Source organism: Kogia breviceps, chromosome 15 (assembly GCF_026419965.1).
Source record: "Kogia breviceps isolate mKogBre1 chromosome 15, mKogBre1 haplotype 1, whole genome shotgun sequence".
In the NCBI taxonomy this organism is placed as follows: Eukaryota; Metazoa; Chordata; class Mammalia; order Artiodactyla; family Physeteridae; genus Kogia; species Kogia breviceps.
In genome coordinates this window covers 68,291,348-68,305,514 of record NC_081324.1, presented here as the reverse complement: position 1 = coordinate 68,305,514, position 14,167 = coordinate 68,291,348, and the positions used below count along the sequence as shown (strand labels likewise).

Sequence of the window (14,167 nt, the reverse complement as noted above, 5' to 3'; positions counted from 1 at the left end):
ATCCTAACAAACTATTTGCAAATATCTGAACAAAGTCATTCTGGTCATACAGGAAAGACTCCACGGAGGAAATGGGAATTGAATCTGGATTTTAAAAGAAGGTTCGATTCTCAGAGAGGAATAGATGAGGAAGGAAAAGGCATGTTCCAAAGAGAAGTCAAAATTTATCTTTTGGGTGACTGGGAACCCCTGGGCCTTGGAGCACGCGTCTTAGGTATGATAATTTAGCATCTATCCTCTGCGCATGAAGTGCGATGGTGTTGGAATCCTCTGGACTCCTGCACAGGAGACAAAGTTTCAGAACTTCTATCGAGGGGGATGTTTCAGTTACAGCCTCTGGGGCTGCAGAAAGATTATTTCCATCAGAGTCCAAATGACTTAATGGCTTTCTCACCCCCGCCCCCCTCCTACACACACAGTTGAGAGTAACTGTCTAAGCGACACCAGTGCAAGAACCGGACACGCCCCGTCATGGCCCAGCGGCACACCTCCCCAGACCGCCGGAGTCCTTCCCTTTCGGTCCTGGGGGTGGGGGTGGAGGACCAGGTGCGGTGGCTCCGCTCCCAGGAACTGCAGAGTGGGGCGGGGGAGCCGGGAAGGACAAGAATCTAAATCTTGCATGGGAGCAGGAGGCGTGGGGTCTCCACAGAGGACGCACATCGGCCCAGAGTAGAATGCGGTCCCCGTTCCCGCCGAACTTCAGCAACCGCGAGGAGAAATGTCTGCCGCGGAAGGCGGAGCGCGGTGGGGGCGGAGCTCGACCCAAGGGGTGGAGCTAGAGCGTGGGGGCGGAGCGAGGATGAGGGGGCGGAGCGAGACGGTGGGCGGTGGGCGGTGCGACAGCAAGGGGAGGAGCGCAGACGGCGGACGAGAGGCGGGGCTGGGATGAGGGGCAGAGCTAACATGGGGGCGTGCCCGGCCATCTGGCCCCGCCCCCTGCCGCAGGCGTGCCCGCCCCCCCTTCCCTCTCCCCCCCGGCTGCAGAGGCGGTCGAGCGCTGAGAGGGAGGGGAGAGCGGGTCACGACGTTGCCGGGGCGGGGATAACCCCTCACGTGGAGCAGATGAAAGGGCCGCGGCGCGACGCCCGGGGGAGCCCAGCAGAGCCTGCGACCCACAAAGCCGCCGCCGCCGCTGCCGCCGCGATGGGGCTGTGAGGCGTCCGCCAGCGCTCGGTCCTCCGCCGGCCCGCGACTATGCCCGGCCGCGCCCGCCCTCCGCGCCCTCCCGCCGCAGGACCATGAGGCCGCGCTCGGGCGGGCGCCCAGGGGCCCCGGGCCGCCGCCGCCGCCGCCTCCGCCGCCGCCCCCGCTGCCCCCGCGGCCGCCGCCTGCCGCCGCCGCCGCCGCTGCCGCTGCTGCTCGGGCTGTTGCTGGCGGCCGCGGGGCCCGGCGCGGCGCGGGCCAAGGAGACGGCGTTCGTGGAGGTGGTGCTGTTCGAGTCGAGCCCGAGCGGCGACTACACCACCTACACCACCGGCCTCACGGGCCGCTTCTCGCGGGCCGGAGCCACGCTCAGCGCGGAGGGCGAGATTGTGCAGGTAGCTGCCCGCCGCCCGGGCCCCGCGCCGCCGCCGCCACAAGATGGCTCCGGGGGCTGCGCCCGCCGACCCCGCCGCGGGCTGACGGGCGGGCGGGAGGGGCGGCGGGGAGGCCAGCGGCATCCCTCCCTGGCTGGCGGGCGGGACGCGGCCTCCAGGGCGCCGCCGCGGGGGGCGAGCGCACGTGGGGGCACGGCCTTCTGTGGGTCCGGGGAGCGGGAGGGGGACCCCGGGTCCGGGCGCCCACGTTGGGGCAGCCGCCTCGGGCCGTTGGGGCTTTTGGTTTGCTTCAGGTGGAAGTCCCGGGAACTACCTGTTGAATGCCAACTTCGGAAAGATGAGTGATGAAGGATGGGGTAGCTTGTTCCAGGTCGCAGGCTGTCCTTCCCACCCGTGCATGTTCTTTTGGGGAGTAGCCAGCCTTGTCTGAGGGGCTGCACAACATCAGGTTCTCCCCTGGAACCTGCCGCCAGCCTCACCTGGGCGCTGACCCTCCTGTGGGGCTCCGGACAAGCAGCGGCAGGAGGAGAGCAGCGGGAGCCCGCCGAGGAGTGGGGATCGCGGGTGCCCTGGAGTGGACGAAGCAGGCAGCCCTCGCTGCGTGCCTCAGATTACAGAGGGTGGGAGGGAGGCAGCCTGCCCGCTCCTCGGCCAAGGACTTCTGCAGAGGGCCTGCAAATCGGTAGACGGAGTCGCTCACTGACAGGGCCTCCACCTTGCTCCAGATGAAAGAGGTGTGCATTCCAAAGGCTAGGGAGAGCTAGCTTTAAGCTGAACCCGCTCTTTCGAGGAGGAACTCTGAGCCCAAGCCTCTGCAGATGGTGAACTGGGTAGATGCCTTCCTGCTTCGGGGCTATGATTTTATCAACTTGTTAGTAGACAGCCAGCGCGCTTACTGCGGTTAATATGCGTGCCTGGGATAGGGGCGATTTGAAACGGTTGGCTTGTCTTTGAACCTTTTCGGGGAGAAGGGTTCGCTGCAGGGCTCTAAGCTTTGGGCCTTCTGCACTTCGCTCTTGGATGAGTTATGAATGAAGAGAGTGGGACCGAGTGGAATAACTGCAAGCAGCCTTTCCTTTCCTCTCTCCTGGTGCAGACTCAAAGCCCTGCATGGTTAGGACAGGGAGCTCTGCAGCTTGGCCCTTAGAGGTGTGTCCTTACATCCCTATCTTAAACTTCTGCAGGATGAATAGAAAGGAAAACACATGTTGTTTGTGTTCTGTGACTACATATATGTTAAAGGATTTTGGACTTTTTTTGGGATAATATTATAATTACGGTCTTTATAAGATTTAGAGAACATGGTCTGCTGAAGATTCCTACACATTTCATTCGCAACCTTCAAGCGCAGTTTGAATCTTAAAGCTTACTCGTTATGACTCCTTGTTTCTCTTTGAGGCTTTCACTGTGGCCTGATGCCTATAGAAAATGTTTGATTTTCAGCCTTCTAAGAGAAAAGATGTTTTAACGTGGCACTTCACTTTTTGAAGGAGACTTTTGAAGTTTGCGATTTTTATCTGCAGTGTTTTTTAACTTGTACTCTTTTTCCCTGGTAGTTTGTCCGGTGAGCTGTCCGTTATGAGTAGTGCTATGCTTTGGAGATAATCTGGGGTTCGCCATTTAATACAAAATTAGCAGTTTAAACACACCATTTGTAACTATTTTATCCTTGTGAGTGGAGAGATAATGTGTGAATTTGGTAGAAGCAATCTATTCTTTTAAAAAACTTTTTGAAATGCTTATCTAACTCCTTTGTAGTCCATTACCTCGCCAAAAAAAAAGTCAACAATTGCTAAGTAAAGAAAAATGACTTAAATGGTATTTAATAAGTTTACCTGTTAAGCAGTCAATAATAGGTGTCCTTAATTCCCTTATAACTGCAGTAATGCTGGTGAGTTTATCTGAGCTGTCTGAATAATCATTTCTTGGTGTTCTCACTCTATATCTTTGATAACTTTATTGTGAGGCCTACTTGCCAAACCTCTCCGTGTGCACAGAAGGAGCTCAGCGTGGCTTCTAGGGCTGTGTGTGTACAGAGGCTGGCATGCTTTTATTATTTCTTCGAATACGCTTGAGTGAAGGAACTGGTGTGGCCGTCAGCCCTGAAGAAGGTTTTTGTAAGGAAAGCTGATGTTTTAGGACTGCTGAGAGGGAATGTCACATTTTGCGTGAGAAATGAGAATGTACAAGAAACAAATTGGTGTTCAGCTTCAGATTAATCAGGTTTTCTAAGTGCCCTTGTTGAACTTTTCAAGCTTCCTTCTATTTGCTATCTTGAAAAAACTCTGCATAATTTGCTATTTAATATTTTATGGTCTTCAGAGCAGAGTTCATTTTCCTTTAAGGAAACCTAAATAGTAGCACTTATAGGATTGCTTTTGTTATTTCCCGTGGGATTCCGCAGCCCTGTTGTTCATGCTTTAGGGGAGAAAAGAACCGTTTTGGGAGACTCTCTCCTTTAAGAATTCTAAGATAGGAAATTGGTTTGTATCACTGATTTTTTTCCCTCCCTATTGTATGCAGTGGAAGTATGTGTGTGTGTGTGTATGTTTATAGAGTAGATACCTTATCATAGTCTGGTTTGCCCAGATACTCCTAATTAGAGTACCTGTTCATTCATCTGCATGAGTTGGAGTAGGGGGAGGCCTGGTTAAGAAGGGTGTGTGTGTGTTTGTGTGTGTGTGTCTGTCTGTGTGAGTGAGAGAGAGAGAGAGAGGGAGAGAGACAGAGATATTCAAACCTTGGGATTAGTCACAGGAGTCTTGGTTCTCTTCTTTTGCATTTTAGGCTTAAATAACTTTCCCAAGGTCATCAGTGTGTTCTGGAAAAAGAGAGATTTTTTTATTTTATTTTTTTGACATCTTCATCTGTGAAAGTTGTAAAAACAATGTGTCGCTATGAAATGCTATTCATTACTTTTATTATTTATTCATGCATCATTAAAGCCCATTTGCTTTTAAGTGTCAAGCATACAGTGTGAATGATGGAGGAAGTAATTACACTTCTCCCATAGTTCTGAAGTGTGGAACTTTAAAGGGTTCTTAGACATATTGGTACATATTTCATCTTTGAACCAATTTGTTGCTATTAATGAGATCCTTATCTGAAACTTTCAGAGTTGGTTGTTCAACTCACATGGTTAGTGATGTTAAGTAAAGGCCCAATTAAACACTGGCTAGCGGTATGTGGACTGGTTAAGCAAACAAAGAAAATTTGCATAGAGGTGAAAGATTGTTTCAAAGTGGAAATGCATCTTTTCCCCTCTTGAAGTTTGATATTTGGAAATGCTTGAGAAATTCATTTGCAGAAGAAATCTGAATGGTAGGTTTTGTGTAACTTTAAAATCGGCCTCTCTGAATCCTGGGTTTAGTGTTGAATGGTCTTGAAAGCAGAGCTTGCTGAGAACATTTAAGAACTAAGCCAGTGGGAATTCCCTGGTGGCGCAGTGGTTGAGAGTCCGCCTGCCGATGCAGGGGACACGGGTTCGTGCCCTGGTCTGGGAAGATCCCACATGCCGCGGAGCGGCTGGGCCCATGAGCCATGGCCGCTGAGCCTGCGCGTCTGGAGCCTGTGCTCCGCAACGGGAGAGGCCACAACAGTGAGAGGCCCGCATACTGCAAAAAAAATAAAAATAAAAAAAGAATCCACCTGCCAATGCAGGGGACGCGGGTTCGATCCCTGGTTCGTGAAGATCCCACATGCCGCGGAGCAACTAAGCCCGTGTGCCACAACTACTGAGCCTGCGCTCTAGAGCCCAAGTACTGAGCCTGCGTGCTACAACTACTGAAGCCCGTGTGCCTAGAGCCCGTGCTCCACAACAAGAGAAGCCACTGCAGTGAGAAGCCTGTACACTGCAAGGAAGAGTAGTCCCCGCTCGCTGCAACTAGAGAAAGCCCGCGCACAGCAACGAAGAGCCAACGCAGCCAAAAATGAATACATTTATTTAAAAAAAAAAAAAAAAGAACTAAGCCAGTGCCTTTAGCCATGAGGGGTGGGAGGAGAGCTGAGTGGTGGGTTAGAAAGGCTGAGTGAGGTCCTTAAAGAGCCAGTGTTAACTAAGGGTATTAGAGAGAATAATTTTAGGAAACTAATTCCTCTGCCTTGTTTCCCTGTCAGTTTGTTTCTTCAGTTTAGCGTTTGATCAAACACTTTCTTTTCATCTCCATTTTAAGTTAACTTAACAGGCCTGCCTCTAAAAATTGACTTGGCCTAATAGAACAATTGCGTGCTGACAACTGACCTGGATTTACACAAAAAGGGACTGCTGTCTTGTCAGAAGGGCCTTCATAGGTTAAAACCAAGCATTTGATTTTGGGAAAAACATTAGGGCTGTGTTTTGTGACCTTGTGAATTCTTAGGGGCTCTTATTTTCTGTCTTGTTCTCTGAGATGCCCTGGGGGTTACTAATACAGCTCTGTATGGAGATGAAGATGGGAGTGGGAGGTAAGTGTGGGGTCTGGAGACTAGAGAGGGTGGTGATGGCTTCCATTTAGGAGCATTTATTTTGTACCGGGCACTGTGCCAAGCACATCATGTGTTTGCTCATCTAATCGTTACTTTAACATGGAATCAACAACTGTTATTAACCCATTTCACAGATGAGGTAACTGAGGCTGAGAAAGGTGATTTGACTTATTCGACCTCACACATCTAGCGCATGATAAAACCTGGGTTGAAACCCAGGTCTTTCTGGCCCCATTCTTCCTATTATCACCAAATAAATAGGACTTGGCCGGCTAGGTCTCGATGTTAATTCAAGTCTAATTTTTTGTTAATTTAAAAAATTATTTTATTTATTTAATTTGATTTTTTTGGCTGCATTGGGTCTTAGTTGCAGCATGCGGGATCTTCGTTGAGGCATGCGGGATCTTTCATTGCGTTGTGGGCTCTTTGTTGTGGTGAGCGGACTTCTCTCTAGCTGTGGTGTGGATTTCTCTCTAATTGTGGCACATGGGCTCCAGGATGCACGGGCTCAGTAGTTGTGGCGCTCAGGCTTAGTTGCCCCATGGCATGTGGGATCTTAGTTTCCCGACTAGGGATTGAACCCATGTCCCCTGCATTGGAAGGTGGATTCTTTACCACTGGACCACCAGGGAAGTCCCAAGTCTAATTTTTAACAGTCTAGCATAGGGGTTCTTAACCCGAGGGACACAGACTTCCAGAGAGGGCCTGTGAACCCCTGAAATTATACACACAATCCCGTGTATGTGCACTTTCATTTTCCTGAGAAGATACATAATTTTTCCCCTTGGTGGGTTCTGTGATGCCCCTCCTCTCCAAGAGGAAAAAGAGAAGCACTCACCTAGTACCTGTCATCAAGTAGTGTATCACTGAGGATTTGAGTGGTGTGAATTGTAGAGAGGTCTACAGGTTTATGTGTCTCCATCGAGCATGTTCATTTGATAGATTTCTACCAAAGCCCTATTCTGTACCAGATACCGTATTGCTCTTGTCTTCTGGAGTTCACAGTCCCTTATAGAGCCAGTCGTGTGTGGATAAATGATAATTCTTCCCAACTGGGTTTCCCTACACAATAGAGCCCTTGATCCTGAAGGCATCCATTGTCTCTAATGGATTAACTTCTCTCCTTTGTGTCTATCTGATAGTAGTTAAATGCATCATCCTTGGGAGAAGTGAGAAGATAGTCACTCCAAGAATTTTGTGCATTTAATATCGAATCATTATGTTGTGTACCTGGAACTAACATAATGTTGTAGGTCAGTTATAATTAAGTTAAAAAAAAAGAATTTTCTGCTTTTAGCTGGTGAAGGGGAAGGTGAGGCTCAATGCAAGGTGTGAGAGTGCGAAGTGCAGATGTTTGTGCCTTTGCAGTAATTCACTGGAAAATGAAATGGAGTGTCCGTCAATGTTGAAATGCCTTAAGAGCAACTCCTTACATCTTCCTTGTGGACATGGGCACAGGCCTGTTTGCTTTTGTTCATCGCTGGGTCCCCGGTGCCTGCTGCTTATCAGACACTCACTATTAGTGAATGAATGATGGATTCACAGTGGACACCAGGCAGGCAGTGGGTCTTAATGGGCTTGGATTAATTGATGAGAACAACGTCATTTGCTTTGGCTATACATTCTGGGATTAGCTTTCCTTTTTGGTTGTTATTTACAGAAACTTGCTTGATTAGATGCAAAGAATGGTTCTGGTGGACCCACTGATATTATAATACCAGGTTGTATGAAAGTGACTTGTGTGTGTGCACATGTTCAGGGGCAGGGTACCTGACATAAAGGTCTGAAGATGTGCTTTTCGTGGTAAAACACTGATTATTGAGAAAGCCCTAATATGGACAGCTGTTATGGATGGACAGACACATGGAGAATAGTTCACAGCCAAGCCCTAGTGTCCCTGGGAATAACTATAAAGGTTTGGTATTTAGAATCATCATTAACCTGAATATATGTCATGTGAAAACTGCTTCTTGATGGCGTTTCCCACGTCTGGACGATGCGGATTTGCAGTTCATGACAAAAATGACTTTTAAATCCATCTTAATAATCCGAAGAACCAGACTCAGCCCTTTAATGTGTTCGATAAGGAGACCAAGGTCCAAAGAAGTGAAGGGCCAGGACCAGGGGGTGAGGTATAGATGACCCTGGACAACTGTCTGGGTCTCCTGACTTCCAGGCTTGGGCCTTCATGTCATCCTCAGCTGCACCTCGGCTGAGTGTGCTAGGGAGAGCCAATAGAGAAGCGTGCTTTATGATCAGGTGTATTATTGGGGAAAGCCAGACCTTCTAAATCTGCACATTGGGTTTAAGTGGTTGCTTTTCTCCTTCAATTTAGATTTTGAGTCGCTCAGTTTTCCTCTGTCAGAGCTTTTAAAAATAGGTAGTAATGATCATATGCTTCTGCATGCCAGGCCTTGGGCACAGTGCTGTGCTTACACTTAACGGACGAGGCAAATGGGATGCCCCAGGTTTTCAAATGAAGAAACTAAGCTCAGAGAGGTGAAGTCACTGAGCAGGTTGGTAGCAGGGGTCAGATTCAAACCCAGGTCTGTGTGATTCTAAGCCATTTCTGTTTTTACAAGACTGCTTCACTTGGCACTTTCTTCTGCTTGGGGTGAGATTATGGCAGCTGATGGTGGAATTTAGTCAGTAATCCAGACTGATGGACCAAGAAATGAGTCTGTAACTTCAACTGAGAAAACCCTCCGCTCTTAGAGATCTCTTCCCTCCCTGCCTCCCGCCCTCCCTCCCTCCCTTCCTTCCTTCCTTCCTTCCTTCCCCTTTTCTCTCTTTCTTCTTTTTTTAATCACACAGTCTCATTCTACCTTGTTTTTTCCACAAAGAGCCATTCTGCCAGGTTGGGAAGAGGGACCAGTGACTTGAGTACACAACTGTCGCTCCGTGGCACGTCCGTTGTTTTTTGGCTTTGGGAAAGTTGGAATGGCCATGGCGCTCTGGCATTTAAAGGGATTTCTGACGTGAGACACACCTCCTTCCTGTGGCCAGCTTTTTAGAGCCATTTCGGAGCCTGCATGGCTTTCTCCAAAGAGGCCCCATCCTGTGTCCATCGCCTTTCTTACTTTACACAGTCTGCATGTTCCCTGTGATTTGAAATTTGATTTAAAAGATTGTAAGAACCTAAAGCTGTGGCTTCTTCCCACTCATGCCATCCTCCTGGCTGTTAAACCTTCCCATAGGTCTGCATTTCCTCAGTGGACAGGCATTCACTGCTGCCTTCTGTCCCTCAGACCCTGTGCGGGGTGAGGCAGCCGATGGGGACGAGTGAGACACTGGCCCTGCCTGCAGGCAGCTGAGTGGAGGGGGCGGACAGCGTGCCAACTACAGGTCCTCTGGTGGAACACGCCTATGGGATACTGAGGGTATGCCTGGCCCAGGTGCCATGTGTAGGCCTGGGCAGCCCATTCTGAAGAAAAACGTCTGTAATGACACAGTACATGGATTTGTGCCTTCTGGCCCTTTCTGACTCATTTTTTACCTACCTTTGAGGTTAAAGCTGATAACCCCTTTGTGGAGACGTGCCTTTATACCTGTCAAACAGGATGGGGAGGCCGTAAAGAGTAGAGGTTCTTTGTTCCATTTGCAGCTTGAATGAGATGTTTTAAAATCTGACTTTTAGCAGCTCTGTTGACTCACGATAGTGTGAAGAGAATGAGGTCAGCTGGCCTATTGTGGTTCAAGGGAGAGCATTTTATTTTTATTACCCTTAAGATGTGTTGTAAGACTTGATATTAACCCCCTTCTTTCCCCAGCAGCCAGTCTGTTACGGTTGTTTAGAAACTCAGTGTGTAGAGCTAATTTGGTGAAAACAGACTTTGATGATTCTAGAAGTTTCACGGGGGAATTTATGTTGGAATGGGGACTTCTGGTCTCCTGGTGCAGAAGCTGCTGCATTTTAAAAATAGGAGAGTAGGGGTGGTGCTGGATTAGGTGTGTGTATGGGAAGCCATTCAGTGCTGTAAGAATTTAATTAAAACTTGATTTTCTACTTAAACTGAGTACCCTAACTTGTCAGCAGACATTTATTGAGTTCTTACCATGAATACAGCCTAGAGAAGAAACATATACACCCACAATACAGTTTGTGATTTACAGATGTCATTTTCATTATTTCTCCCATACATATTTGGGGAGTTGAATTAGCTGCACTTAACAGAGGAAACCAGGGCTGAGAGTGTAAGTAAGCTTCTCAAGGCCACAGAGCTGGGATTGAACTTGGGTCACTTGAAGACAAAGCTCACTGACCCTCTTGCTTAAGGACCTGGGTGTATTTTGATACAGTTTGGGCAAAAATGTTAGAATAGATTCATTTTACATTACTTCTTGTCAGGGCCAAAATTTTCCTTTAAAAAAAATCATCTAACTTATTTTTTAATTATAAAAATAATACATATTTATTGTAGAATACTTGGAAAATACAGAAAAGTATGAAAAAGAAAATCAATCCCGCTGCCTACACATACCTCTGTTAACCTTTTGTGTTTTGGTATAGATTTCCTTTCTTTTTTTCCTATGAGCTTGGAGGGATTTTTAAGAAAATTGGAAAAAATATTACATAGTGTTTATAACTCTTCATGTACCTTAAGTATTTTCCTCTTACTAATAAATACTCTGAAACATTTTTAGTGTCTTGTTTCTTTATTATAAGTAATGCTGTGAGGAGCATCTTTTCTCTGTCTCTTGATTGTCTTCAAAGAATCAAGTTCTAGAATTGGGACCACTGGGTCGAGAGGTATAAACATTTTTCATGCTCTTGTTATGTATTGTCAGTTTGCTCTGCAGAAGAGGATCTAGTTTACACTCCCCAACCAGGTCCACACCCCCGCACTCACAATGGGTAGTGTCTATTTCTTTTTTTTTTTTTTTTTTTGTGGTATGCGGGCCTCTCACTGTTGTGGCCTCTCCCGTTGCGGAGCACAGGCTCCGGACGCGCAGGCCTAGCGGCCATGGCTCACGGGCTTAGTTGCTCCACGGCATGTGGGATCTTCCCGGACCAGGGCACGAACCCGTGTCTCCTGCATCGGCAGGCGGATTCTCAACCACTGCGCCACCAGGGAAGCCCGTGTCTATTTCTTAAAAGAAAAAAAAAACCCACATCAGAAAACAATTTCATAAAAGTGAAAGGCTATATATTCCTATCACTTAGTAAATGGTAAAGTACTCTTTTTCCCTCTGCCATGAGGATCCGTGTTATGACCAATGTCTGTATCGAAGGGAAGGTACCTGGTGTGGTACCTGTGTCCCTCCCTTGTACGTGTATCTGAGCACAGTCCAGGAGCTGCTACCCTAGCGTTCTGGGCAGGGACACATCCGCTGGCCAGGCAGATGGCCATGCTCCGAGGCCTAGAGGCAACCTCACGGGAGGGACCACTGTGCTGTCGGACACCCCGTGGCAACTGATTGTGGCCCAGGTGGGTGCTGCTGCACTTGATGTTTTCTGCCCTGTCTCTTTCCCCGTCCTCTCATTCAGAGTGACGCCGTCAGTCTGTGTTGGGCAGAGATGCATTAGAGCCAAGCACCAGACCATCAGGGTGCCTCCAAACAGCAGGCCCATGGGCTGAAAATGGCTTCCTGCTATTTTGTTTGATCCCTGTTAAAAAAAATCTAGAAATTTTACATAATAATCTGGAGCTTTGGCTCTTCTTGAAAAACGAAAAGATCTGGCAACGTTGGGCCCACATTCCCACGTGGCGACAGCCTGCCCCAGTGGAATAACAGCTGCCCTCTTCAGATGGGACACAGGCTCCAGTTTATAAGCCTCTGTTGCATTGCTGCGGCTTGCTGCGCGCACTGTAACGATCCTGTGTCTACCAGTGCCTGGGCCCTGTGGGCATTGACGTTTGCCATCCATTCTATCGCTGGAAGTTCTGGAGCTGAAAGCTTTTAAGTTGCGCTTGGCAGGTCTCTGTTCTCTCCTTTCTTGGCCATCTGCGTATCAGATGGCCATTAGTGACTTTATGACACTTCGCCGGACCATGTGAGCCTCAAGTTCTGCTACTGGGGAGGGCTGCACCGGCCCTAGGGTGACCAGAGTGTTCTCTTCACTTTGACATAGGTGCTTTCGTTTTCCAGAGCCATTTGGCCTGTGCCTTCATTATGATCTCTGTCCCTTCTCTCTTTTTGCTCCTTAGTTTCTTTTGACTGTGAGAGTCCTTGATTGAGCTGGAGGGCACCCTGGAATGCTGTGGCTCTGCTCTCCTTTTACAGTGAGGGCACCGTGGGCAGGCTCCTCAAGCCTTTGGTCACGAGAGGAGCTGGGGTTAGAACTCGGGTCTTGGTGTTCCCAGGTGCTGGTCTTTCTAGAGCGGCATCCCACTCTGATGCTCAGGTTCCAGCAAATCTTCCACATGCTTTAGGGCCCCCCATGAACTTTCACCCGTATTATCTTGTTTCATCCTCCCAGCTAGGAGCGCCTTCCCTGGATTCTACCCAGAAGGCCGTCTGCTGTTCAGGTTGTCCTGGTTGCCAAGGCTTGTCCCACACTTGACGTAGAATGCTTTTCTTTGTACCTATTGTACGCTTTTACTTAAATGCATTTGACATTGTGTGTTCAGCACCTTTATGCGATTTTTGGAACCATCAATGGGTACTCTGCGACTTGGCATCTTTTCAGAAAGTGTCTCAGTCTTGGAGTAGGTGGGAAGCAGGCAGCTAATGGAATGTAAAGAATGTTGCAAGCTTGACTTGCAAAGCCATTTCAAAATTTAAATCAAGGTAGCTTGTGGCCAAGTCAGAGGAAATGAACTTGCTCTTTCCTTGCTGACCTTACTGCTTCATGCCAGGTGCTGCCTAAGCTTCTCCCTGCCTCACAGTCTCACTTCTCCTAGCAGTTCTTCCCCTCCCCACCAGATTCATCTTTCCAAAGGAACCTCTGATCTTGTCATTCCCTTGATCAAAATCTTTCAGTGCCATCCTGTTGTTTACTAGCGAGCTGAGCACAGAGATGGCCTGGAATGCGGGCCTGGGTCCTGTGTGTTCCCGCCCTTATTTCCTGAATGGGTCCTGGGCTTTCGTCCCTCTGTGCCCTTCATTTTGGATTGCCCTTCTGTGGGAATATGTTTCTATGCCTCCAAGTTCCTGACCCCCACCTTTGCCCCCTACCCTCCTATCCTCTCTCCCAACGCTTTCACCTGTGGTCAAACTTCCAGCTCTTCCCATCAAGTGTTTCCAAGTTCTACTGGTGGGTTCCTTCGACTGAAGCACTCCATTTTTCCCTTCTCAGCTGGTCTTCAATACCTTTTTCTTTGTTTTCTTTTCCCCACAAAATCACAGCTCCCAGCAGAGTGGGCTTGTGTCTTACTCATCTCCCTGTTGCCCTGCAGTAAAACTCTTAAATATTTACTGAGCTGAAATTCTTCTAGATCATGATACTTCAGGATAGGGTAGTGATGGAGATGTTATTGTAGCCAGAAGAAGACTTGGCTTTTTGAGGGAGAGCATTCTGTGATTGTAGAAACAATTCACAAGACATGGGTATGTCCTAGGGCTATTCCAAGTAGTTGGGAATGGACCAGACTCTGAAAATAATTTCACCTTGCCTCTTGTTCTCCAGGCCTGGAAAAAGGAGGTGGGATCAGGACGTAGCATCATCTGACTCCTCCCAGGCTGGCGTGTGGCTGCCTGGGTGCAGTGTTCAGAGCATGCTGGAGAAGAGACATCTCAGCCTGACTGTAGACTTTTAGGGGGTATGTTTTATTTAAATATAAACAATATTTTGGTGTCACTTAGAAAATTGGCATTTTGGGGAATAGTAAAAGTTACATGTAGTTCCAGAATGACCCATCCTTACTTAAATTTATACCATATTGTATCCTCGATCCCCCTCCCTCCAGCCTTGGAAGTTCTGGCTGAGCCTGTGTTTAGGTGCTGGATGGGAAGCAGTTTTAAAGGACTACAGTAGTATGTCTAAAGAAACCAGCAGACTGCGAGTGGAAGAAATTTAGATTTCAGTTTAATGAATGTGATTTTCTACTCTTTAAGGGCCCCCCTATAAGCATTTGGGAATTATTAAGTTATTGCTTCATTATGTACATGTTGGTATGTTGAAATTTTTTTTGGTTATCGTTGCTGTTTGTTGTGGAACAGTGGTTATTATATGGGTGCTGGGGCCTCCAGGAATATTCCAGAGCCTATCCATGATGTGTTAT

At 48.1% G+C, this 14,167-nt stretch overlaps 1 protein-coding gene across 1 annotated transcript in view; it reads left to right on the top strand.

The window, feature by feature from the left end:
* Nucleotides 1–1,010: 1,010 nt before the first annotated feature.
* The window catches only part of ZNRF3 (zinc and ring finger 3), a 150,109-nt gene continuing 136,952 nt past the window's right edge, over nt 1,011–14,167 (top strand). Inside the window, exon 1 of the mRNA XM_059040219.2 lies at nt 1,011–1,538. Within this exon, the coding sequence (XP_058896202.1) occupies nt 1,239–1,538 (300 nt within the window). The 5' untranslated portion in view covers nt 1,011–1,238. The remainder of the gene's footprint in view (nt 1,539–14,167) is intronic.